This window comes from Pyrgilauda ruficollis, unplaced genomic scaffold (assembly GCF_017590135.1).
Source record: "Pyrgilauda ruficollis isolate IOZ18807 unplaced genomic scaffold, ASM1759013v1 scaffold14, whole genome shotgun sequence".
Classification (NCBI taxonomy): Eukaryota; Metazoa; Chordata; class Aves; order Passeriformes; family Passeridae; genus Pyrgilauda; species Pyrgilauda ruficollis.
In genome coordinates, this window is record NW_024512543.1 from 5,289,633 (window position 1) to 5,314,132 (window position 24,500).

Here is a 24,500-nt window from a genome sequence, read left to right on the forward strand (position 1 = left end):
ACCAAACAGTTCTGTATGAGAAATTGGAGTTTAGAAATGGTAGAACTGAAAAATGTATGAAGTTCCTGTGATTGGGTTGTGTGTATGTTGGCTGTCTCTATTTGTGTATTCAGCAGAACCGTGCTGTAACTGGACTCAGGTAAGCAGATCAGCAGTAGAAAGGGCTCTCTTCTTATAAGCATTTTACTGTGCTGTCACAGCTTTTGTGTGTGAAGGTTGAGTTTTACAGAATTCCCTCTCATGTTGGATATCTTGTCATCTCAGTAGAGGTCAGATTGCTGCCTTTAAGCACTTAAAAATGTAGTCAGTGTTAGAAATTATATATGAGGCTACTGTAGGATTTCTGCCGTTTTGGAACTTACCAATGAAATAACACCTGGAATTTGTCTTGCATCTATTAATTGTTAACCACTCCTAGTAAAGCAGAATTTTAGTACGTTTTGTGAGGACTCAATCCTGTGTTTTGTCCCCTTATGAATAATACAGAGGCTTTCATTAGATGACTTTTGCTTGATTTGGGAAGAGTGATTCCATTTTGTTGGCATGTGTTGTTAATGTATTTGCTAAGTATTCATCTCAAACAGGAGTTGAATAGGAGTTGTTGGTATTAGATAAAAATGAAGCTGCATCTTCATGCTGGCTTGTAGAGAGGTACCTGGGTTTATTGGTATGCATACAATCAAGAAAGTTCTAAAAGCTCTATCAGCTGTGATGGAATTGCTCACATTGCTGCAAAATGTAGCTGTGAGATAAAACTCATTCATTTATCAAAGTTGGCCACTAATTAATGTTTGTGGTTTTAGTTAAGGCTGTGTAATATAAACATTTCTTTCTGTGTATGATATGCTAACATCGTAACACTATGTTTTGAAGATTTACAGCATCTTTTCCTTAAGGTGAATAAATCTAAACACTAAGTCAGAACTAACTTTATTAATGTCAATTATGAACATTTGTCTGCTGCATGAATATAATACTAGGTATTGATTCCTGAACCCTGGGATACAGGGTCTGTATTGGGCGGGAGGTCAGATGGGGTTTAGCTTTAGTTCTTTGACCCAAAGTACTCAGCATTATATGGAAGAGGTCTGTGTGAGTAGCCCGATGTTTTTAAAAGTGGAATAATTCAAGTAGGAAGTTCAATGAAGTAGGATAATTAAGACTCCTAGTTTTGTCTTTGGCCTTAGTATAAAAATTTTACTGTCAAGCTGGTCTGTAAAAATGTTTGGTTCAGAATTCAAACCAGATGGTTTTACTGTCCTGCTTTGTTCCTTCCCTGATAGTTTTGCTGTTCAGGTTGTTGTAGTGACTGTTTTGACATAATTGTAAATATTTCTTCAGGCTAGTTTCAGACTGACTTTTTTTCTTTTTTATAAATGCAACCACAAAATTGAAGTCCTGGGCTTTACTTTCTCTCCTGAATTGTGTGTTATTTTCTTCTGCACTATTTTCTAGCAAAAGTTTGTAACTTGGAGATATCACGCTGTTCTTCATTGTTTCTCCTTTGCTGCGCACACCTCTGTTCTTCAGAAATAGTCATTAGTGATATTTTTCATTAAATATCCACAGTAAGTTATAATACTCTGAGCTAATATTTTGATTTTTTTCTCAGAGAAGTATAAGTAATCCCTGCAGTTGTAGGTTTTATTAAGGTGCATAATAATATGGTCATTAACAACTGCATACTGAATATATGGACTGAACAGACTGCTTCTTTTTACTTGGGTATCTTTCAAGCATGGTTTTTTATATAGTGGTAGGGCATGTGAAAATCAGCTATAAATGTGTCAGCCACGAGGAGAACAGTAGTGTTAACCCATAAATGCATGTGAAGTACATCTCAGGTTTGCAACACAAATGAGATATAGGTGCTCAATAGAGAAGGACAGCATTTCAGCTGTTTGGTTTGGCAAAATGCATTCTGTCTTCGAAGAATTTCATTGCTTACTTGCATTTGCAAATGTCATTGTTTATGTGAGTACATGAGCGATAAACTATTCATTCCAGCTCTTGCTGAGAACTGGTAGGCTTAGTAATTAGTGATTGAAAATAGATCTGTTTCCCATTTGATAGGGTGAGAAAGGGCATGTCCAAGCATCACATAGGTTCTGTGGGCACCTTTAACCATGCTTAACCTGACTATGTTCAAAACCATCTAGGCTTTAAGTGATGGGGGAGGGGTGTTTGGTTTTTTTAGCCGTTTTTTTTTTTCCTTTTTTCCTGAGAAGAGTGAGGGAGACTTTCTGCTATGGTAGTTTTTTTTCTTCCTTGCTTTCTAGTTAGATTACAATTTTTATCCTATGGACTTTGTTTTTCCACATGGATACTTCACCCTTGTATTAGTTTCATACCGCATCTTTCCAGGAATCTTCTTGTGAAATTTTTTTCTGTATTTTAGAATTTATCTAAGGCAGTGGGTTTAGCATTTGTTTGTAGCGAAATGAAATGGTCTTACCGATGCAGTAAAATTTTGTTAGTTCTGCTTTTTCATGTTGTGCTTCTTAAGCTTCTGTCTTTTAAGTTTTGGTTAAAAGCAGTGTTAAGTAGATGCAGGGAGATGTTGCAAATGTTTTGGCTTGTTTTTATATAAATGTTCCTGTTCAAAGGAAAATATTTGTACTTTGTTTCTCAAAGCTAGGTGTCTTATATAAACAGTTGCATAGATGTAGAGTAAAACTGTGAGTCTCCAGGTTCTGTTCAAAACTCAGTAAAACTACAGAAGTGGGCATAAAAAGGTTCAATGTAGAGCATCTTTCCAAGTGTCTGATGACAAAATTATATCCTCACAATGTTTTAAGTGTGTAACTGTTTCCAGTCAGAAGTGTTAAGCGCATTAATTCTAATCAGCTGTACATGCATACACATATTCATTAACAGATACAAGTGTCATTATTTCTTCTTTGAAAAGAGTTGTATTATATTTGGAAATAGGCATGTGAGGAGTTAAGTTTGCTACAAGGTTGTCACTAGGTCTCCACTTCTTATTTTATTGATCTCTGGGGTGTAGGTTTGTACTTTTAATTTGTGCACCTTGAACTTCAACATGATTTTTGTGTTCTTGAGGGTAGATAGTGCTGGGGACTCATATTCAAATAACAGCATGCAGAGGAAATGCTTGAATTTCTTGATATGAAGTGCAGTGATTCTGCATAGAAGTGTAGAATAAAAAAACACAGAGCACCTTTTAACAAACATTCTATAAGCTGAAAAGCTTGTCTTCCTCTGCTGATTAAACTGAAGCATGAACTTTAGTGTTACCTGTTATCTCATCCTCTTACATCTAGATTTTGTACATGACTAGATGTTGGATCTTACATTTCTGGAGTCTAGGATAAGTTGTAAGCAGTTTTGGAGAAGTGTATGTGACATCATAAATATTAAAGCTTATTTATAGTGAAACATGATAGAACTGCTCTCAGATCATGGTAGAGGGAATTTAGGGACTTCGTCTTACTTCCTGCTGGTGAACTTACAAGCAGTTGCACTGTTCCTTCTCATTAAAGGCAAGTAGAAACACAAACAATACAAATTAACATAAATAGCTTTCTGTACTGGTATGTGTACACTTTAAATTGTATGTCTTCTGTGAAATTATATTAAAAACAAACACTCGCTAAAAAGTCTTGGGGAAGAGTGAGCAAATGCAGGGGGCCAATACAATAAACAAAACCAAACCACAGTCCCACTGGTTTTCCTTTCCAACCAAAAGCAGACTTTGAGCAGTTTAGCTTTCCACACTTTATGCTAATCCTCTCTGCTCAGCTTGCATTTTTTAAAATTTCTTTGGTCATGTTTTTTACATGTAGCTTCTCACAGTGTTGTGTAATGTTAGCAGACTTGGAGCTTGTTGGTCTGAACAGCCCTGCTGTCTTTTCAGAAGAACTTGTAGACTTGTATAGTGACCCTGAGTGGCACCACCTGCATATAGGAAGAATGTGTATAAAAGATGTGCACTGAACAAAAGTTTCAAGATGATAAATCAAGAATCTCGTGGTAAAACAGGTAGAAAGCTACACCAAAATCTACTTTGACTTCTAAAAGTTAAAATTAAATAATAAACAGTTAGAAAATGCCAAAGCTGTTGACCTCTGCAGTTTTGCATTTAATCCCCAAGTATGTATTAGTTTTTTTAATTTTCTTTTTTTCTTCAAGCATGTTGTATATCTAGTTTCCTCACAGGACACTACCTCTGTTAGTTCTTGAGACTTGCTTTAGTGTTAAATTGGAGCTATATAGGGAGGACCTATCATGTTTTCATAGTCTCTGTTTCAGTTATTGCAGAACATGACACGTAGCTATCAGTGTGCTACCTTAAAGAATTGCACTTGAATGCTGCTTTTGCTAAGTCGTTGCAAGTGGTAATTAAGATACAGTGCTGATGTTTACCATCTTAATGATAATTCAGATATTTACATTTCAGTTAAGACTAGTCACTGTTCCTTGTTGTGGTGCTTAACTATGGTCTGATTACCAGAACTGCTTTGCATCTGAACTCAGTGGAAGCTGTGTTGTAAATATGAATTTTTATATGCTGATGTGTATCCTAGAAAAAATGAGCTTTATAAATTGTAATAGAAAATTAATGGGTGGTTTTGACCTTGTGTGTCAGAATTCAGTCTGTCTTATTTAGTGTGGTTCAGTTGCTTTGTACTTTGAGTGTGAGAGCTGCAAAGAAATGCTTAAAGAAATTAGACAGTGTATTAAAATGAAGCTGTATATTAAACCACAGTAGAAACTTACTGAATTCTTGCTGAAATACCCTGAAAAGATAGTATAATCTATTGATGCTTAGAATTGTAAAAACACTTGTTTGTGGAGGAATGAGGAGAGAATGAGCAAACCCCTGGTTTTTCTGAAAGTACAGGAAAGGACTGAATTAGCATTGCCCTTAACATGTATAGTTTTGACAATGAAATGCTTGTAGCTTGAATGTTGGTGTTAAAGTAAATCTCTTCATGTAGCTTCTTTGTTTTAAAGCAAGCTATAAAAGGAAGCTTCAGACAGGGAATTTATTTGGTAACCTGTGGTTCATGCGTGAATGAAACTTTTGTTTCAGCCTTTATTACTTTAGCTGTGGCAGTAGCACACAACAGTAGTAGGTTGCTATAGATTGTTGTTCCCTGTAGACCAGCATTAGAGTCTTTGCTGGTAAGTGTTAAAGCTTAATGGCAGTAGTGTTGGAACTTGAAGTGTGCTGAAGTGCATATGGGCTGCTCTGCCTGTAGTATTCCTGCCATTGCTCTCTGGGTTTGTTTTTTTTTTTTTTGTAGCGGGGAGAGGGGGGTGTTTGATTTTTGTTTGTTTGATGCAATTCTTGGTTTTTTCACTCTAGTAACAAGCTTCTTGGCCACCAAGTTGTGACTTCCCTGTCAAGATTGTGATTTTCCCCTTGCACTGACTTCATGTCAATTTTTGTTTTCTCCTCCACTTGCCTGCCAAACCCTATTTTTTCTGCGGCCCATTCATTTGAGCTCTTTAGTGCTCTGCATTCAAATTGACAAGGAGCTTCCTTGGCTCAGGAGGAAGACTTCTCAGATTGTAGACACACCATGAAGCAGTCCAAATCTGAAATTGTTCAGATTGGAGTGCTTAAGGAGCGCAAGTGGATTTTGGGGGATAATGTGTGGATAAATATTTTAATCCCTTGAGTGCATACAAACTGTTTTTTACGATGTTGCTTTATAAATTTGAACCAAACCTTTTGTTTGGGAACCTGAAATAACAAAACCATCAGTCCTTAAAAATAAATTATTCTATTACTTATTCTCAACCTCCTGCCCCTGTAAATTATATTGTAATGAGTCTAGAAGGAGCAACGTGTATCCCTTGATGCTTATGAGAAAAAAAGCTTCTTTTGTCCCCTTAAAGAGCTGTGATGAGGTTGACTTCAACCCTGCCATTTGGCAGAAGTTAAAAAATTGATAAGATTATGGTGAGAAGTGGTAGACAACTTAGCTGGGTAGTTCTTCAGGCTTCTCCTTAGTTATCTGTTCAGTGAGATAAAGGGGGACATCAGGTGTCTCTTCCTGCCATGCATTAATGGAAAAAATATGGGATATCCAACCTTTTTTACAACCTGGCTATTTGGATCTGGGGGCGGAAAAATGTAAGCTGTATATTCAAGAACACTCCCCCAGCCACCCAGGTTTTTGCTAATAACTGTGTGTTGTGGTCCTGTCTTGAGGCAGCTTTTTTGAACAGTTAGGGCGTAAGCTACTTTTGTTGTTGTGAGTCAAGTTCGTTAACTTGGGGAGGGTCAGAGGGAAGAAAGGAGTCTTAAGTTACTGTTGACGTAACTAGGATGGGTTCGTATTTGACCTAAAGTCTGTCTTGATGCAGCAGCACAAGCCAGCGAGGAGACTGTCACATTTCGCCGTGAACGCAGCACATTTAGGCGTCAGGCAGTACGACGCCGGCACAATGCAGGGAGTAACCCTACCCCTCCTACATTGCTCATCGGATCACCCCTCAGGTAGGGTATCTAAATGTTCCACCATATTTAGCATGCATGCAGCAGACCACTTCCCCACACCCACCAGTGTTGCCAGAAAAGCACTTTTTACTTCCTTCCCCACCATAACCTCCTTGAGCTGTCACTGCATGTCACTGTGGGCTTGTTGAATTGTGCATGTATATGTGGCACTATTTTAAAAATGGTCAGGATAGTCAGTCTCTAACATGTTACAGCTATTTTCAGATTGATATAAAAATTAACTAATGCTAACAAACTTAGCCTCAGTGGTTTTTATAAAAAAATTTAGAAACTTTTACTTTCAATCAAGAAGAGAAACCAAGAAAATAGTATCAGCACTTCCCATTTTGGTTTTCATCTCTTGAAGAATGTAATATTAGGGACTAGTACTGTGATCACTTTTCACATTTGTAGATTGTGAGAGATAAGCAAAATGACAGAACTTTTATAAAGAGCTAAATACATGCTCCAAAAGAGACTCCAAATCTAAAATGCTGGTAAACCTCTATGAAGATCTTGCAGCTTTTTACAGCAAAAGAGAAATAATGAAGTAAATAGAATGCCCAGTATTGCTTAGTATTAAATCTAATTGTGTGGCACTTTGCATGCCTTGGCAATGTTTAAAAGGTAGTGTGCACATGTGTCTCAGGAGTCCCCCAACCTTTACTGGCCCCTTTGTTTACAGTGCTGAGCCTAGTGGTTTGCTACATGCAGCAGCTCTGTTTAATCAATCAGCCTGAACAGTAGAAATAGCAGCCACAATAAGTTTTTAAATGTGTGTTTTAAGTCTTTCAATTTCTTGGCTGCTTATGGAATTGGAGAATCTGGTGAGGAGAGCATGGCCTGTAGAAGAAGGAACAGTTTCCTATAAGTATTGAAGTAATTCTTCCTTCAGTTAGTTGATAAATATGTAGGAGTAATTGCATATGTTGTATATTCTTAATGATCTTCCTTCGTATGCTAAACTGTTGTTGTGTTTTGGGAATATTTATGTAGTTTTTTTTGAGCTAGGAAAACCTGTAGAAATGGAATAAATAAAAAGAAAATACCTTACAACAGAGGATGGCAGAGGAATTGTGCCATTTCTGTCGCACCACTAAAATGTTTGAGCACTACTGTTGCAGATTTTCCTCCGGCAAGGGGAGTGCAAGAATGGTACCTAGAAATCTAACAGATGAAGAATTGACTTCTGTCTTATCAAGGACTGAAACTAGTTAGGTGTGGTTTTAGTGGCTAGTGCAGTATGAAGTAGTAATCGTGTCATTTTAGATTTTTCTTTGTTAAGCTTTTGGTCTTGCTGAATGTAGAGTGTTCAGCTTCAAGCTAGTGATTTATTTCATAGTGAAGGATGGTAAGTTTGCATAAGAGGCTATGCAGAGTAATGAAAGCTCCTTAACTGTGTATTAGTTAGAAAACGGTGTTTTCTTTCTTGTAGCTATAGAGCAAGGAAAATACAAGACTGTTTTAAACTGTGGTTGACATTGGCTTCATTTCCACATGCTAGTGCAGTCATTAAGGTTCCCAGGTCTTAAGCTTGACTTCAGTGAGAGACTATGAAGTAAATTTGTGAATCACGAATTTCACGTTGTGAAGTGGGAGTAACTCTTTAATCAGACAGGATGTTCAAGGGTAAAAAAGCAGATTGAACATTCTAGACTTGTATTTCCTCTAAGCACCTTTGTTATCTTAATTTGTTCTATTCTAAATTAAAAACCACCCAAAACTGCTCACTGTTCTTTCTCTAACATAATGACATATATTAACAAAAATGCTTTATAATATAAACATATTCAGAATTAAATACTTATTAGGGTAATTTACTCAAAGTACTTTTCATGATGCTGTCCCTTGGAGTGGAGTTAAATTGCTAACCAAACACCAAAATGCTTTCATATTTGTTTGACACAAATTCCATTTGAGCTGTCAACTGTGAAATGTATCTGAAAAAAAAATGTATTAATGTCCTAATTTCTAGGTGAACAATCTAAAAATACCCTTTCCTTTACATGGGTAGCTTAATTTTATTGTAAATTCTGTGTTACTGGAAAGAGGAAACCATTAAGAAAGATTTAAAAGAAATCCTGCCTAAGGAGCAAATGTGAAGAAATATAGAGACATTTTTAGCCAGTTACCACTAAGAAGTTTTCAAAACATCGCTGCAGTTGTACTGACATCATGCCTGTATGCTGTTGGTGAGCTGCCCCAGTCTAGTTTTTGATATTGCTAATCCATGACTTCAGATATTAAAATTCTAAGAGTATTAGATTTACTAATCTTTAGTTGCCCTGATGTTATGCGTTTCTTATTCTTGCCAGCAAAACTTTAATCTCTAATCTTCTGACTCTTGTCATAAAATTGTATGTTGGGGGAATGTTCCCTAGGACCTGTTGAGTTAAACCTGATTTCTTTTTTTAATTTCCTGTCCATGATTGCAATTACTTTTCACTTCTGCTGTGAAATATTTAGTAAAAGAGACAGTGGCATTATATATGTATGTCTTTGGCAATGGTAGACAAGTCAAACCTGGTCTAGTAAATTCTATTGGTTTGATGCTAAATTAGACACAAGATTATTTTGCCTGGTAACCTAAAAAAAACAAACCCAAAATGCACCATAAAACACCATCCACCCCTGCTTTTGTCCTGTCTAAATGTCAAGTGTTTTGGGCACTTCAAAAATAAGTGTTCATTGGTGTCCCATGTAGTCAATGGTGTATGCATGTGTGTGAGTGACTGTATGAAACAGAATTTTACTCTTATAATAATCAGGGAGAGAATAAGTTGGGTTTTTTTTGCAATTGGTTGACATCAATATTTTTGTGGGATTTTTTAATCGTGACAGATGTGGATAACTATTCAAAGGGCAGCTGTGTATATACACCTCTTGACATGTACCTGCTGTTTATGGGAAAGCAGTGTTGTTTAGCACTGGTTTGGTGTTGCTTAAGGAAGGCAGTGAAGGCTGGCACATCCGTGAACTTCCTTAGGACTTTTGTTGCTGCATAGCTCACTGAAAACCTCATGTACTGCAGCAAATACTGAATTTAAATTTCAGATTAAAATGTTAGAACACAGTAAATAATGAGTTGCAGTTCTTTCCTTCCTGAGCTGTGTGCATGTCTGCATTATTTTGCATGAGCTTTTCTTAACACCTATTCTTATATCCATATTTTGTTTTCCAGTGGTGCTCTAACAAAAGAACTGAAAAGTAGATGATGTAGAAAATACTATAAAAGCAAGTACATCAGATATAATCCTTCAGCTCTTAGTAAGATCTTGTATTTTTAGTTGCCTCATTTGCCAGCTCTAGCATCATGCTGTAAACAGTGAAGTGCTAAAACCAACAGGTGATAAAAATTGTTTTTCAAAAGAGTGTTTAAGCTATTTTCCAGTCTTTAAAATACAAAATCTAAGATAATGCTTCAGCTAATGACTGTATAATGTAACTTCTTTAAATCCACAAAATGATGGATAATAAAACCACTGCTCTTGCAAAGATGGTATGATATCAACTGTAAACATAATGTACTCTGACACCATCATACCTAATATTAAACAAGCTATTAAAACAATCTAACTTTTGTAAATAGTTTTATTAATTTAATTTTGCAATTGAAGTCTGTGAAGAGGAGAATTAACATTTTTAAACATTGTTTGCTCATGGTTCTGAGAAATGTACCAATTTCTCTGAAAGCCAGGTTGACTTTTAAAACCTGTGTTTTGGTGATTAATAAAGCTTTTGCTATAACTTAAAAATAACTTCAGAATCAACTTTACTTTTGCAATTAATAACTTTGTATAGAGAGTCTTAATATGTTCAAAGTAATTCTGAATCCAGACATATTACTTCAGTTATCTACAAGGACTGTGGTATCCTGTGGCTATTAACAAAGCTTGAAGACATTTTCTAGTTAGTGTGAATTAATAATAAGAAAGGTGATGTCTTGGTGACTAAGAAAAAAGCCCTAAACAGCTGATCAGGTCATACTTGAATAAGCAAAAAGGACCCCAGTGATTGTGAGAAGACTGGAATAGTCAGTAGTAAATATAGGTGATACCTCAGGTTAGTCTGTAGTCAAACTAACTGGCAGTAATTTGCTTTTGCACGCGCAAATTAAGACACAGAATATACCTGTTGGGTGATTTGGGGAGATCTTAGAAAGCAATACTGTTTCTAAGAAGTTGACAGGAACAGTATCTCTAGATTACTGCTGTAACTAGGGCCTAAATACTCTGTTGCATAGAATGTAGGGATTACTTTAACCCTAATGGTTGGCTGCTTAATGCTACTATTTAAGAAAAAAGTTCCTCTTTAAACTGAAAAATCTTGTTTTGCTTCACTTCTGGCTCTTTTTCACTTCTTCCTGGTAATGTGTCCCCAATGCGTGTTTTCTCGTAGCCTTCAAGATGGTCAGCAAGGCCAGCAGTGCTCCTCCCAGGTCAGAGTGCAGTCCTGCCCCCCTTCCCAGGCAGCTGTGCCCGGCGCTAGCGCCTCCTTGCTGGTGAGAAATGGGAGTGTCCACTTAGAAGCATCACATGCCACTGCATCTGCTGTAGGCGGTAGCAGTTTGCACGATGAACTTGGTATGCAGGCCTTATGTAACCTTGGTGACATGGAAGTTTTAATACAGCAGATTTATTGGTAATAATGCACTGAAAATCAGCTAACCTGAGCGTTGTTTCTGAATCTTATAGGTGTGTTTCTAGGAAGGCTATATTGCTCAATCACCTTTCCAGGCAGTTTCTCTAACAAATGCGTGATGGGAAATAAGGAGTCATAGGTACAAGTAATGAGGGTGTGAGAGCTTGATTTGAAGAATGTAACATATTTGATAAATCTTTCCTATGGTCCTGCAGGCAGTTGAGCAGAGATGGAGAGTTTGGGAATCTTCTGGTTCCTGAAAAAAAAACCTACTTGTTATGGGTCCTAAGAATTCTTGATCTTACCTTTTTTAGATGAGTTGTTTAGCTGCTGTTCATAAAAGAAATACTTATGTAAATGAATGCTTTGTTTTGAATGTACACCTTAATTTAAGAGCTTGGTATTGGAAGTAAATCTGGACTCTTTCGTATATCAAATATCATTTTATGAAGCTTTATAGTGTCTTCTTAGTTCTTCATGGTCCATTTTATGTGGTATTCTTGATTATTAACTTCTTAATTAACTTCTATGCGGCTAATAAAATTGCTTGGAAGAAGTTAAGACGGTCTTAATAAATGACTGATCTGCCACATAATGCAGGGACAGATTTGGACAAATTCCCAGCAGGGATCTTTACCGCTAACTATAGGTACCCTGAATTACTTATGACTTCATCATTAATATGTAACTCTTCCTTGAATTATTAAAATGGGCATCTTGAGCACTGACAATTATTAGTGATGGAATTTTGAGCAGCTGTCAGCTCTAATAACCTAAAAGTACAGGTTTGATCAGAACACTGACAAAACATGTGTTTCAGACTTTGTGTAATCCAGGACTAAAAGATAAGTGAGTTGTCTCTTACCCCACTAGAACTGACTCCATGAATTGAGAGTCTGTGGTAATCCTTTAAATGTGAGTTTGACTGGGTCTTCATTCTTCTGCATCATCTAGTGCAGTATAAGGGAAAATGGAATATAAGCAAAACTGAAAATGACCATTACCTACTCTGAGATGTTTTATAAGACTTAACTACAAATGTAGTAAATACACATTATCTCGTTATCTAATAATTTTTTGTAGTAGATTCTGTTGCTTTACTGTTTTCTAGATAGAAGTGTTATTGTTTCTATCTCAGTGCTTGTGTCTCTCAGATATGAAAACTTGTTACATGAAACCCATTTTTTAATTTAATTTGGGCTCTTATTTAATATTTGAAAAGAAGATATTTGAAATATAACTCTGAAATTGTTATAGTGATTATTTCTGTCCAAGTTTAATGCTGAGCTATATTCTTGAGGCCGCCATTAATTATTTGAAGGATTTGGTTCATCTTACCCAAACAATACAGTTGAGTTCTGTAGAGTTTGTCATTTAATATGCAGTCTAGGTCTATGTTATTTAAGAGCTTGTATTATTTGCTATAGCAGAAATCAAAGTAGATCATGTATAAAATTCAACATGGCACTCAGACTCTCTAAAAAGGTGTATACGTTTTATTTTTGTGCATTGGAGTCTTCAGAAATTCATAAGACTCAATTCTTCTGAAACTTTACCTGTACTGTGCTTACAATTATATGAGACATCATGTTCTCTTTGGGAGGCACAAAACTTCTGGTATCTGCTAGATAGAAATCTGATGCATAACAGGGATTTGTTTCCAGTTTTGAGACTCTGAGCATCTAGTTTAGAATCCTTTGAGAGAAAGGAGCTATTTTAGGCAGGATCTTCTTGTGTTATTTTAGGAAAACCAAGTTTTCTAGTTTGTGTAGCAGGTTTTGTGGAACAGGTGCTATCTTTTGTTAAGAGTAAAACAGCTGGCAAACTGGTGCAAGCTTTCGTGTGTGTGATTCCTTTATCAGGCCTGACAAGAAAGTATCTTTCCTTAAAAGTGGTATGTGGTTTGTTTGGGGTTTTTTTGGGGGGGTTTTTGTTTTGTTTTGTTTTTGGGTTTTTTTGGTTTTTTTAACCGTCAGTCAGGGATGAGGTAACACTATTTTTCCATTGAGTCTAAGGCTCTTGGTTTTGCCATGTTCTCCCAAAATATCTTACAGTGAAAGATGACCCAGTTTGTCTGTGGTTTGGGTTGGGAGAAAGTTGTAGTTTGTTTTTCCCTTGATCAGCATCAGAATAAAAATAAAAGTGATGAAGGAGTTATGACCAGTTCTTTGTTGCTGTGGAAATCATAGTGACTGCCCAGGACAAAAAAAAAAATAGTGGCTGGGGAAATACATGGAAACAAAACCTGATTTACTCCATCTGGAAATACCAATGACGAACATAGATGGGGTTATATATCTCTGTACAGTGCATAGAAGAGTTTCTTTTGTTAATTCAAATCCTCTTGGAAAGGCATACAGGGCACATATTCATTTACTGTAAAAGCCCTCACATATAGGGCTCATGTTTTCCTTTACCAGTGCACTGTCTACTTCTACATTTTTTCTATCCGTGTTCTTGTCAAGCTGCAGCACTTAATAAGACACAATTTTTGGTTTTGTTTACGTTAAAGCTTCTTGTTTGTTAATTTGATTCTGGTGGCTTATTTTACCTAGGATGAGCCTCACTGTATTATACCTGTCCCACAGCCAGCGTGGTGATGATACAGTTATCTTTAACTGGGCATTGCCCTGGGAGTAAGGCAAGAGATGCTTTGAGGCATTATCTTCAGTCTTCCAGGTTCAAAGTAGGAAGATTTTTATCAGTTATGCTATTGGAATGTTGACAGAGAAGGAACTTGAAAGGATGGAAAAGGAGCTTGATGTGGAGTGGTAAACATGAAGTAAATCATAGAAGGAATGCAGGAATGAAAGGAAAGGTGGCAAACTAAATGCCATGATTATAGGCAGGATTGCTGTAATACAAATCTCAAAAGCAACAAAACATGTGCCGTGACTTAAGTGAGTGACAGTTTTCAGAGCAGAGTGTGGCAGTAGCGATTCTTTTTGTTCTAATAGCTGATTGTTTAGACAGGTAGGTGGGATTTTTCAGCCCTTGCAGTGAAGATTGATTAAATTCAAATTAGAATTTGTCAAGTAGTTAGGAATCCAAGTATTGAGTTAGTAGAACAGATGGCCAGTGTCTGAAGCTGGGGTGAAATAACAGACTCATGTCCTTAGATAGATGATTTTTTAAAATTGCTTTTGTGCTTAAAGAGATCTGCTCATCTAGAGCTTTACAAGACAGTTATGGTGGTATGGTGGATCTCTGGTTGTATTGTTTATATAACAAGCAATAACCTTTCAGATTTAAGTATTTTAATTTATGAAGGCAGTTAAATGGTTTTGAACATCAAAACTTCTATGTGAAGAAAGATGGACATATACACTGGGTATTTATTAGATTAAAACCAATTTAGAAGCAGTCACTCAGTACCTTTTGATAATTCAATATATGTAATTTATTTGGCATGGATGTGAGAGCATGTTCAAAGGTCCATATGGAAAATAAATATTCACTTCCCATTATTCCTATGGAAAATATCAGTTTTGTAGTCTGGGATTTGGGGTAATAGGTAAGTTACTCTTTTGACAAACTTCATATAGGAACAAAAAATGAACTACTTTGAAGTGTTCTAACTGAAAACGTGTACGCCTTCATACCTTAGCTAACAGGAAAATTTTGACCTTTGGAAATAAAACTCCTAGCAGCCTACCAAGTATCAAATTCTGATGACTTTGGTTTTGCTAACTATTTAAAAAATACTGGCTGAAGCAGTAAACAAATATATCTTGATCTAATGATGATGTAATTTCATCATGTCAGTAAGCCTTTGCATGTGAACTAGTCTGAGTGGTTTGAAAAAAAGTAGTATGTATTGGATGTGAAAATGGGAAGCACACTGAAAGTAACTTAGCTGAGAAAACCATCAGAGCACCATTTTAGTTAAATCCTGAGCCACTTAAATCTTCCAGATATTGTCTGTGTAAGCTCATCAGCCTGTTGCTGTTGTCTGTTGATGCCCTTAACTGTGGGAATATGAGTTTGTACAGTGTGAACTGTTACATGGTTGTCTCTGGATGTGATGATCAGCTATTTTGGTCTTTTGGAACAAGGAAACTTGCTTCAAAGAGCATATATTTTGTCTTCTCTCCATGTCAGAACGAAGATGTATTTTGGATTTGTATGCTTGAGTATCACATTGTCTTGGTTTGTTATTGTAACCTGGTCCAAATAGAATATTTTTGGGTGACTTTAATTTGCTAAGAATGTACACTTCTCTTTATTTGTGTGTTTGTGTGCAGAGAAGTTAGACTTTTATGTTGACTGGGCAAACATGCTGTTGATCATATTTCTTGATTTGCAGCATAATTTTAGAGTCTCCCATTTGTTCACAGCTTGATAAAACGATAGGCTTTAGAGAGAGGAAATACATTGTTAAGGTTATTCAATGTGGTGCTGTTCCAAGTATCCCATGGAGAATGCTGTGGGAGACAGGAATGGGAAAGAGTCACTAGAGTAAACAGAAATGCTAGGTATATCCATACGTATTGAATCTTGAGTATTGAAATTCTTTGTTAGAATTTATGTACTGTGAGGAAGCTGTTCCCATCTCATAGAGTTTAAAAATTAAGGATTTTGGAGCTCATTTAATTATCTCCAGTTAGACATTGGAGTTTGTGTCACCAATAGCAATGAACGATCCTGTCAAGTTTTCTACTGAGATGAGTTGAGGCTTTTCTGAAAAATCTTTTTATTTAAACCAACCAACCAAAAAACCCCAACAGAAAGACAGCAAGAAAACCAAACCAAATCAAAAACAGCAAAAGAAAAACAAAAAAAAAGGGGGGCAGAAAAATCACTTGTATTAATGCGAAGCTGTGCTGTGCTTGCCAAGGAGCTAACTTTCAATGGAAGGCCTCTTTAAATAGGTGGGTGAATTGCAAGCATGACATATCCTGAGTCCATTTTGTAGTTTGTGTATAAACAGTGGGAATTAAGTGTTCTGTTTGTTTGCTACCTCTGTTACTCAGTTTTGTTATATCCCACCTCAGCAGTGCAGTACTTACAGCAGCAATATAAATGCAGTAAATTTTGATAGATTCAAAGTTAAGTTGGGTGACAGGGAACTGAAAAAGTGTAATAGTTCAGTAAACTGCCTCTGAAATAAATACCTGATGTGTTTTCCTCTGCCTAAGGGAAGGGGAAGTTGCATGTCCAAGTAGTATATTCTAACTTCTGTGGCTAGAATTTCATTAAGTTAAAAATGAAAAAGTTTACTTTCCAGGATCTCTATTCTGAGAATATGGAGAATTTAACCCAACTTCCTTTTTTTTTTATTTTTTTTTAAGGGCTACTTGCCCAGGAGATTTTTCCATAATAATTAATGCACATTTTTGTCCTGAATAGAGCCTGAAGTGTATTTGTATTGTCCAGTATCTCCATGTTTGCTCTTGAAAATTCTTTATTGATGCAGTTAATAAATATACCTTTGTAACCAAGGGGTTTTTTTAGTTGTGGGAAGATTCCCCGTGTTATCTACTAGTTTAAATTTAAGCTTTAGTTTTAACTGTGTACTATACACTGCATTGAAAAACCAAAAGATAATCAGCTAAAGCACTTCATTAAAATCTTATCCAATGAGGAAGAAACCCTAACAAGTGAGCTTTGTACTTAGGCCTGTGGCAGATGTAATTGAATATCGAGAGGGAGCTGCTGTGTGTGCTGTTTATGCCTCCTGAGCTATGTAGGGGACTGTCTTTGTCACAATGGTGGCTCTGAGCACAGCTGTGGTATTTCCCTGGTTGGTCTGAAGTGCTCCCTCTGAGGGTAGAAAGCTTTGTGAAGATATTTTCAGTATACCAGTTCTTTTTCTTCATTTCACTGGTTGTAAGCATCTAGTTTGAGGGATTTAACCTGCTAAGAGTTAAATGCTTCTGAATCAAACTTAAATGTCTATGGGTCTCAAGAGAAGCTGCTGCAGGATTATATTGTATTAAAAATATTCAAAATCCATGGTATTAGCAGGACGTGCTCTCACAGAAATGGGAAAGATTGGAAGCTCTTATTTTGTTAGGTATTTCTGGGGGGACTGCTTGGTATCTTGTATCAGCAGAAGGAAAAGCTGCAAGATGTACAGCTGAGAGGTGTATACAGTTTTTCTTCACATGCTCCCAAGTGGGATTTTTTCTTTTGTTTATATAAGCTAATATTGGAATATTGCATGTTTTGCATCATGACTTAAGAAGGGTTTTAAGCTAGAAGAGATGGAGAAGTTGGCAGATGATTTCATATGAGATCAGTTTCAAAATCAGGTTCCCTGCATTCAGAGCTGAAATATCTTGAACCTGGCCTTCAGGGAAAATGACAATGCTTATCTCTCTGATCAGGCCAATGTTGGGAGGAGGGTACTGTGAAAACATCATATTTGAGTAAGGTAATTTATCATTTGAGTTATAATCTTTGGCTACTTTTTAAAATTATGTATTTTGGAAGTAAGTCCAAATGGTTTATCTAAGATGTTAGTTTGCAGTCCTTTGTTCTTATACTGAAGCATTTGTTTCTAGCTTGTAGAATAAATCTCTGCCGCACATTCCTTTTTTGAGTTTCCTAAGTTAACTTATGAAGCATCTCTGGCCACTTCTTTCAGTCTCTGTGTTTCTTTTCAAATAGACACGGGTGTCTCAAAAGAATTTTATTCAGGATACTTGGGTTATTGCTGCTGTAGCTAAACATTCTTAGATGCTGATAGTGAGTGATTTACTGATGGTTCTGTTGGGGGTGGGAAAGAAATGAAGAAGCTGCTCACTGCAAATTTTTCATGTGGTTTTTCTCTAAGGGTAAAAAAAAGGTTTACGTTGTCATTATGTTGTGTTAATGGTGGCATCTTGTAAATACAAACTCTTTAATTCAGCACTGCAGTTACAGTACATATGTTACGCTAAATGGTACGAAGGACAGCTAATGTCTGCCCTGGTGACACATTCATGACTAATCACATTTTATATTTTGACACTGATGTAAATTCAGATGTTTGAATTGATCTCTATAGTAAGTTAATGAATAAAGCGGCTGCCAATGGGATGAAACATGAGGAAATGTTGACCTGCTTTTGACCTTTTCTTTAATAGGTAAGTTCAGTTCTACGCTCTACGAGACAGGGGGCTGCGACATGTCGCTTGTGAACTTTGAGCCAGCTGCAAGAAGAGCATCCAACATCTGGTGTGTGTGAAGGCCAGTCAAGAGTGATGATTCTTGTCTTACTGCAATCCAATCTTTTATTTTACTTTTAAAAGGTTATTTAGTATGGACTACCAAAAAAAAACAATACAATCTATTAACCATATACTTTTGCTTTTGTGACCCAAGTGATTTTTACTAGAAGATGACACTAAGTTAAATATTGCCTCAGAAAATGAGTACTACTATTAGCTTAAGCAATACACTTCCGAACCGAGAACTTGACAAATGCATTTTTTGTTGGTTTATAGAAAGTCTTTGTTAAAGAATTTAACCCATTTTTGAGAAAGTTAGATGATTGTTGACCATAATGGCTATTGAACTTCCAGTTGTGAAGCCATTGTAAACTGATAAATTTATTCTCAAGTTCGTAGATGGCATTAAACAGTAAATGGAAGTGTTAACATGCCTGCGATTAAAATTTGACTTGCAGCTGAAATAGCCAGCTATATACTGGAAAGTTCATCTGCTGTTGGAAAGATGCCCTTTCTTTCTCTGAAGGAATAGGAGGCAGAAGAAAGAAAAGTAACTCAAAACCTCCTGTGGCTTCCCACCTGCCCCCAATCTACTTCACTATGTAGAAGTGCTCTGAAGCTATTGCACCATGCTGAATGCTGTAATTCTTACCACATGTAGGTGGAATAGCTCTTGGAATTATGGAGTAATAAGTATAAAACATCCCATCTTCAAATCTTTCTTGTGAGGGTATGCAAATGCCTTTTGTAGATTTGAACTTTGACAAAAAGTTCTGGATTCCTTCCACAAAGCTGCCAATCCCTGCCTCTACTTGCTTGCATGTTCCAGATGCAATGGCTTTGCTGATGGCTGCTGTTATGAAGTTGAATGTGCTAATGGAAGGAACAGACTGGCCACTTCAGATAATCAGATCTCGGCTGTAGAGAATACTTGAGTTTGAGTGAAGTAAAGTTGATAACAAAGAATGTTTTTATCTTAAGGCAAGGAACTGAAGGAAAGTTGCATAAATTTGATACAAGTCTTACAACCATGTGATTTACATGGAAAACAAACATCCAAAAGCTATCCAAAATTGGGGAAAAAAGCAATGGTTGGATATGGACTCTCATACAGTAAGAGAAATTTCTCTTCATCTCTAATGATTGGAAATTGCAAAGTAATTTTGCTCTTCTTACCAGAGGTTTAACTTTAAGTTAAGTTTTTCAAAAGCGGTTTAAGTAGCTCTCTTTGCTTGTGCTAAGTATGTACTATTTTTGGCAGTTTCAGGATCTTGATAAAAACAGTATAGAATTATGAGAAACTGCATGTGAAGACCTAGCAGCCTCTGCACTTCTTTAGAGATGTGATGTATCTTACAAATCAGTAGCTAACAGCTTATAAAATTTTTGTTTTTCAAGTGGAATAATGGCTATCATTATAGTTCTTTTTAGACCATTTAGGGACTGGGTGTTGGGAAAATGATAAGTGTAAGATTCAAGAGTCTCCTGGCTTACTGTAGCTGTGGAATGCACCACAATACATGAGACTAAGTGGCTGCTTGCATTTATAATAAGTGACTGAAGGAAAAACTTAAAGATATTTACATGAAATTCACAAGGTATCAAAATTCATTTGGGACACTAGAAAATTAGCGTGACCTGTTGAAATAAAATGTAGTTTATAATCTGAAGTATTTTCCCTGTTCTTATAGTGACACGGACTCTCACGTATCGAGTTCTACCTCAGTTCGCTTTTATCCACATGATCTAGTAAGTTTTTCTTACTTATTTTTAAAGCATGCAAAGAATCAGAAGACTATCCAACTTTATAGCACTGATTAATCATTCTGTGTGGTAGTTCTCTGTTCTTATGAAAGAATTTTGTCTGGATTAATGAAGAGGAAGTATTTAGTATTGTAGTGTCTTCATATGTACATAGAAATTAATCTTCTTACATAGCACTTTAAAACTTAGTTGGTTTCCTCTGATCTAAAACCTAGTGATTTAAAAACAGTCATAGAAGTTTTTCTAAGGTACTTTATAAAAGTTTCCAAAGATAATGTGTACAATTTGGACAGTTTTCCTTCTGTGTGTTACTGAGGTTAGCAGGCAGCAGAAAGACTAAATGTAGTGTTCTGACCAAAAGACACTTCACTTGAGTAATTTCCCTAAAAGGAATTTAGAAATCTGTCATTGGAGTCTGCTGTAAAAAAATTAAATCTATATGCAAGAAGTGACTGGCAAAACAAAGCAGAAGCTTACACTGTTTCATACTGCAAATAGCTTTATAATTCCTTAGTTTTATGATCTGAAAGCTTTTGCACTATTGTCAAGTCCAGGCATACCCATACTCTTAATTCTAAAGTCATATTGTGTTCTGAGAACAGTGCAAAAGGGCATGGTTCTTAAGCTGGCAAACCAAAGAGAAGTACATTGAAGTACAACAAGATATAATGATATAGTCAAGAGGGAAAATGAAACACAGCTTTAGGATTTGGCAGAGAAGCAAGAGACCTCCATTTGCCTGACCATGCTTTTGATCAAGAACGTGCTTTTTAAACTTGGTGTCTGCTAGAGGAACTTGTTTTTCTTTTCACAGTCCCCCTCAAACATGTAGCCTTTAGAAAAGAGGCTGCATTACCTCTTCTGTGCTCTTGGTTTGCCAGTGTAGTCCCATTGGAGGGATTGATTCTGTTTTGAGGCAAATTTGTGACTGTAAAAGCTCAACCCACGTACCTAAACGGAAATTTCCACCGAGATTTATTATTAGTGCCATGAATGTTATGTTGGTTCTACCTTTTAAGATAGGAAGTTTTTAAAAAATTGTCAAAAAAGCATCTGTTTTCTGACACAGCTTACCTTAAATATTATGGTTTGTGTTTTTGAAATGCCTTTAGAAAGGGACTGTCTCTGCTTGGTTTTTCATTAGTATTTTTCTAGGAAGGAGAAGCTGGCTAAGATTCTGATGATTTAAGGTGTGATAAAAAAAAAATTCTATAAATCAAGAAATTGAATGCTAAACTTAGATGGTTGTCGGGAAAAAGCCCTTCTAAACACTAAACCTGTAGTTTTGACACTTGAAGGTGGCACGAGTATTGAAGTTTTACTCTTTGCCTTACACATTTGTGAAGCTTTTTCATTAAAGGACATTTTAACAATTATATTGCCGAAGAATAAAGGGCAGTACATCAAGATGTTTCTTGACCTGTTAGAAACTGGATTAGGCTATACAATATGTACTATAGTATCTTATTAGCATCAAGTACTCTCCTTTAGTATCTTTCATGGTTGTTAGTATTACCGTGAGTTTCATGAGAACTCTAAACAAACTACAAAATAAGTAATAGTCAGTCATCAATAGTACTTGACTATTTAGCACAGAGCTTTTTCTTTGGTTAATTTCTGAGTGTATTCTGGATTCAGTGAGTTTGAATTTGACTGCTGGTGCACGAGTATGTTGCTTTGTCATGCAAAAAGAACCATTCACCATGGGTTTGCATGCAGATTAGCTGACTATAAGAAATGTGTTGTAATTTATTTAAATTAATAATTGGATTATACTTGTAGTGTATGTTGTCCATGTATCAGTTGTCTTCAAATTTGAAGTTTTCAGAGTAAATGGGATAGTGTGCTTGGAAGATGCATTCATTTGAAATAAGGCATATACTGAAATGGCGGAGTTGTTGTATGCAAACTGTTATTGCTGCTAGTCCTATTCATGTGCTGTAAAAAGGACAGAAAAAGTAAGTAGAAACCTGTGACAGTGCTTAACATGTAATTCCTCAAAAGTGAAACTAAAGAGTTCTCGCAATTTTCTTCAAAGCAATATTCAGTACATATACAGTGATGTGGTATAAAGGAGTTTTTGTTAATACTAACTTTCTTTTAGCTTTCTCTTCCTCAGATCAGGTTGAACAGGCTGCTAACAATGGATACAGATCTGTTGGAGCAGCAAGATATTGACCTGAGCCCTGACCTTCAGGACCACATGCAGCCTCAAGAAGAAGCAGCTCAAAAAGTCAAGCAGTACTATCGCTTTTGGATCCTGCCTAAACTTTGGATTAGCATCAATTTTGATAGATTAACTCTTCTGGCTTTATTTGATAGGTGAGATCCTTGTATGTTGCCAGACCTCAGAAAGCAAAGATGGAAACAGTTAATAAACTGTAATATAGATAAAACTATCCTTAGAGAATGGTACTTATTTACTGTACTCTGAAAAATGAAAGAATAATACTGAATGTAGTTTTTCTAAAATAATGGAGGCTACTCTCATTTTCTTCTGTAGCAATCAAAAAAGGAAACAGGAAACCAACCTCACTTTGCCTGCATGGGGCAGTAACATATTTGAATGATCAAATAGAAAGATTCATTGCCAATCTTTAAAGCTAGAGTATAGCTTTCTCCAAAAATTAATTAAAGGGTCTACAACCTGGTATGCACTTAGTCTTTTGGTAAACAGAAAGAATTTGCTGCTGTTCCAAAGCATTTTTTCAAAGAATCGTTTAATACTGTGACTTCTTGTCCCTTTACATTTACCTAGAGGAATAAAATTAAGGTGATCTGACAGTTATCAGCTTTTGGAATATGTAGAGTATTTATATTTTGGTAATGAACCTCCTTGAAATAAACAGGACAGTAGTGATTCTGTCCAGGGAGGAATACTCATAACTCTGTTCTGAAGCACTAGCAATATCATAGGGAATTATCTGTATTCCACTTGGCATATCTTACACAAGCAGGAGTATTTTTAATTTCTTCATTAGAAAATCATGAATGACAGATTATATAGGCAGGTAAATTATCATACTTGTGTTTTTTCTTAAGCTTATCATCATCTTGGATAGGCTTTGAATACAGATTTATGTTACAGACATGCTTCTGGTGGAACATTTGAATTATTTCTAAAATTATCTGCTGAAATTATCTTCTGCTGTTTAAAGTAAAATTCCATAAGATACTAACTGCTTTCAGCTGTGATTGAAATCCTGGTAGCTCCTAGCTTTGCTAAAGGACTGTGTGCTAGTAGACTGTTGAAGTTCAAATTTATTCTTACCTACTTTGCTACCAGTAGCATAACCCTTGTTAATTTTTGACTCTAAGTGTTCTTTTGCAGCTTTTTCTAGACACAGTTAGGTTTAAATTCCTTTTTTTTTTCTTTTTTTTTTCTCTCCCTTTAAAACAGGAATCGTGAGATCCTTGAGAACGTATTAGCTGTCATCCTAGCTATTCTAGTTGCATTTCTGGGCTCTGTACTTCTAATAGAGGGCTTTTTCAAGGATATTTGGGTCTTCCAGTTTTGCCTGGTAATAGCCAGTTGCCAGTACTCACTGTTGAAGGTACTTTAATTTCTCTTTACGTTCTGCAAACAACAGATATAAATACAGTTGGGTGTTGCAGGGTAGTTAGGGCTTTAAGGAAAAATGTGCATGCTTATCATTTATAAAGAAATGAGTGAACTTGGCCTTATGGGAAGTTTGATAGATGGTAATGCAAGGGCACATGACTAGAATGGTTCTACATTTGCTTGTTAAACAATCCTTTATTTATTGTTCTCATGCATTTTTTTGGTGCATGAAGAGGAGCACATTCTTACTTGTTGAAAACCAACTACAAACTGAACTTGAAGTTTTATTGGTTTGGGTTTTAATTTTCTGTAGCATCTACACCTCAGAGCATACATAGGAGGCAATTATATCTAAACATATTTTTAAACAGATAATTAATTTTTGTTAGACTTGATAATAGTTTATTGTAATCTAAGAATGATTGTTTATTTCTTGACTATTAGGATGGAAATTAGATTTAAAGTTCCTGATGCTGTTGAAAAACAGTAAAAATCCTGAAAATAAGGGGCTTGGGGATTTTTTTAGAATTGTGGTTATAGACATCTACTCTTTAAGTAGATTTAATGGTTTATGACATTGTGCTATTTGAAGGCTGTGATGTGGCCTGACAACTGTAAAATTAATTGTAGATATTGCTAAAAGAACTTTAACCAAGAAGGTGTCTGTAGGGAGGTGAACAGACTTATCTGTAGATTGGGTAACTTTCCTCTTTTTATTTCAGAGCGTTCAGCCAGATTCTTCTTCCCCCCGACATGTAAGTCATGGGCATGTGCCACTGTACTAACCCTGCAGATGCAGAACTCCCACAGAGAATTGATCATTTTGGTGTGATTTTTCTGGCATTTCTCCTATGTTCCTTCTTACAAGGCACAAAAGGCCTATAGTTGTCTTAGTGTGTGAGAAAGG

At 36.1% G+C, this 24,500-nt stretch overlaps 1 protein-coding gene across 8 annotated transcripts in view; it reads left to right on the top strand.

The window, feature by feature from the left end:
* Nucleotides 1–24,500, top strand: part of PCNX1 (pecanex 1) — an 89,765-nt gene that overhangs the window by 25,703 nt on the left and 39,562 nt on the right. For 2 of the 8 annotated variants that reach the window (XM_041460144.1, XM_041460152.1), the window contains exons 7-13: nt 6,340–6,472; nt 10,871–11,055; nt 18,184–18,274; nt 19,959–20,016; nt 22,136–22,353; nt 23,432–23,585; nt 24,316–24,348. In XM_041460144.1, the coding sequence (XP_041316078.1) occupies nt 6,340–6,472; nt 10,871–11,055; nt 18,184–18,274; nt 19,959–20,016; nt 22,136–22,353; nt 23,432–23,585; nt 24,316–24,348 (872 nt within the window). The remainder of the gene's footprint in view (nt 1–6,339; nt 6,473–10,870; nt 11,056–18,183; nt 18,275–19,958; nt 20,017–22,135; nt 22,354–23,431; nt 23,586–24,315; nt 24,349–24,500) is intronic. The other 6 variants (XM_041460147.1, XM_041460146.1, XM_041460148.1 and 3 more) reach the window with 6 other exon arrangements.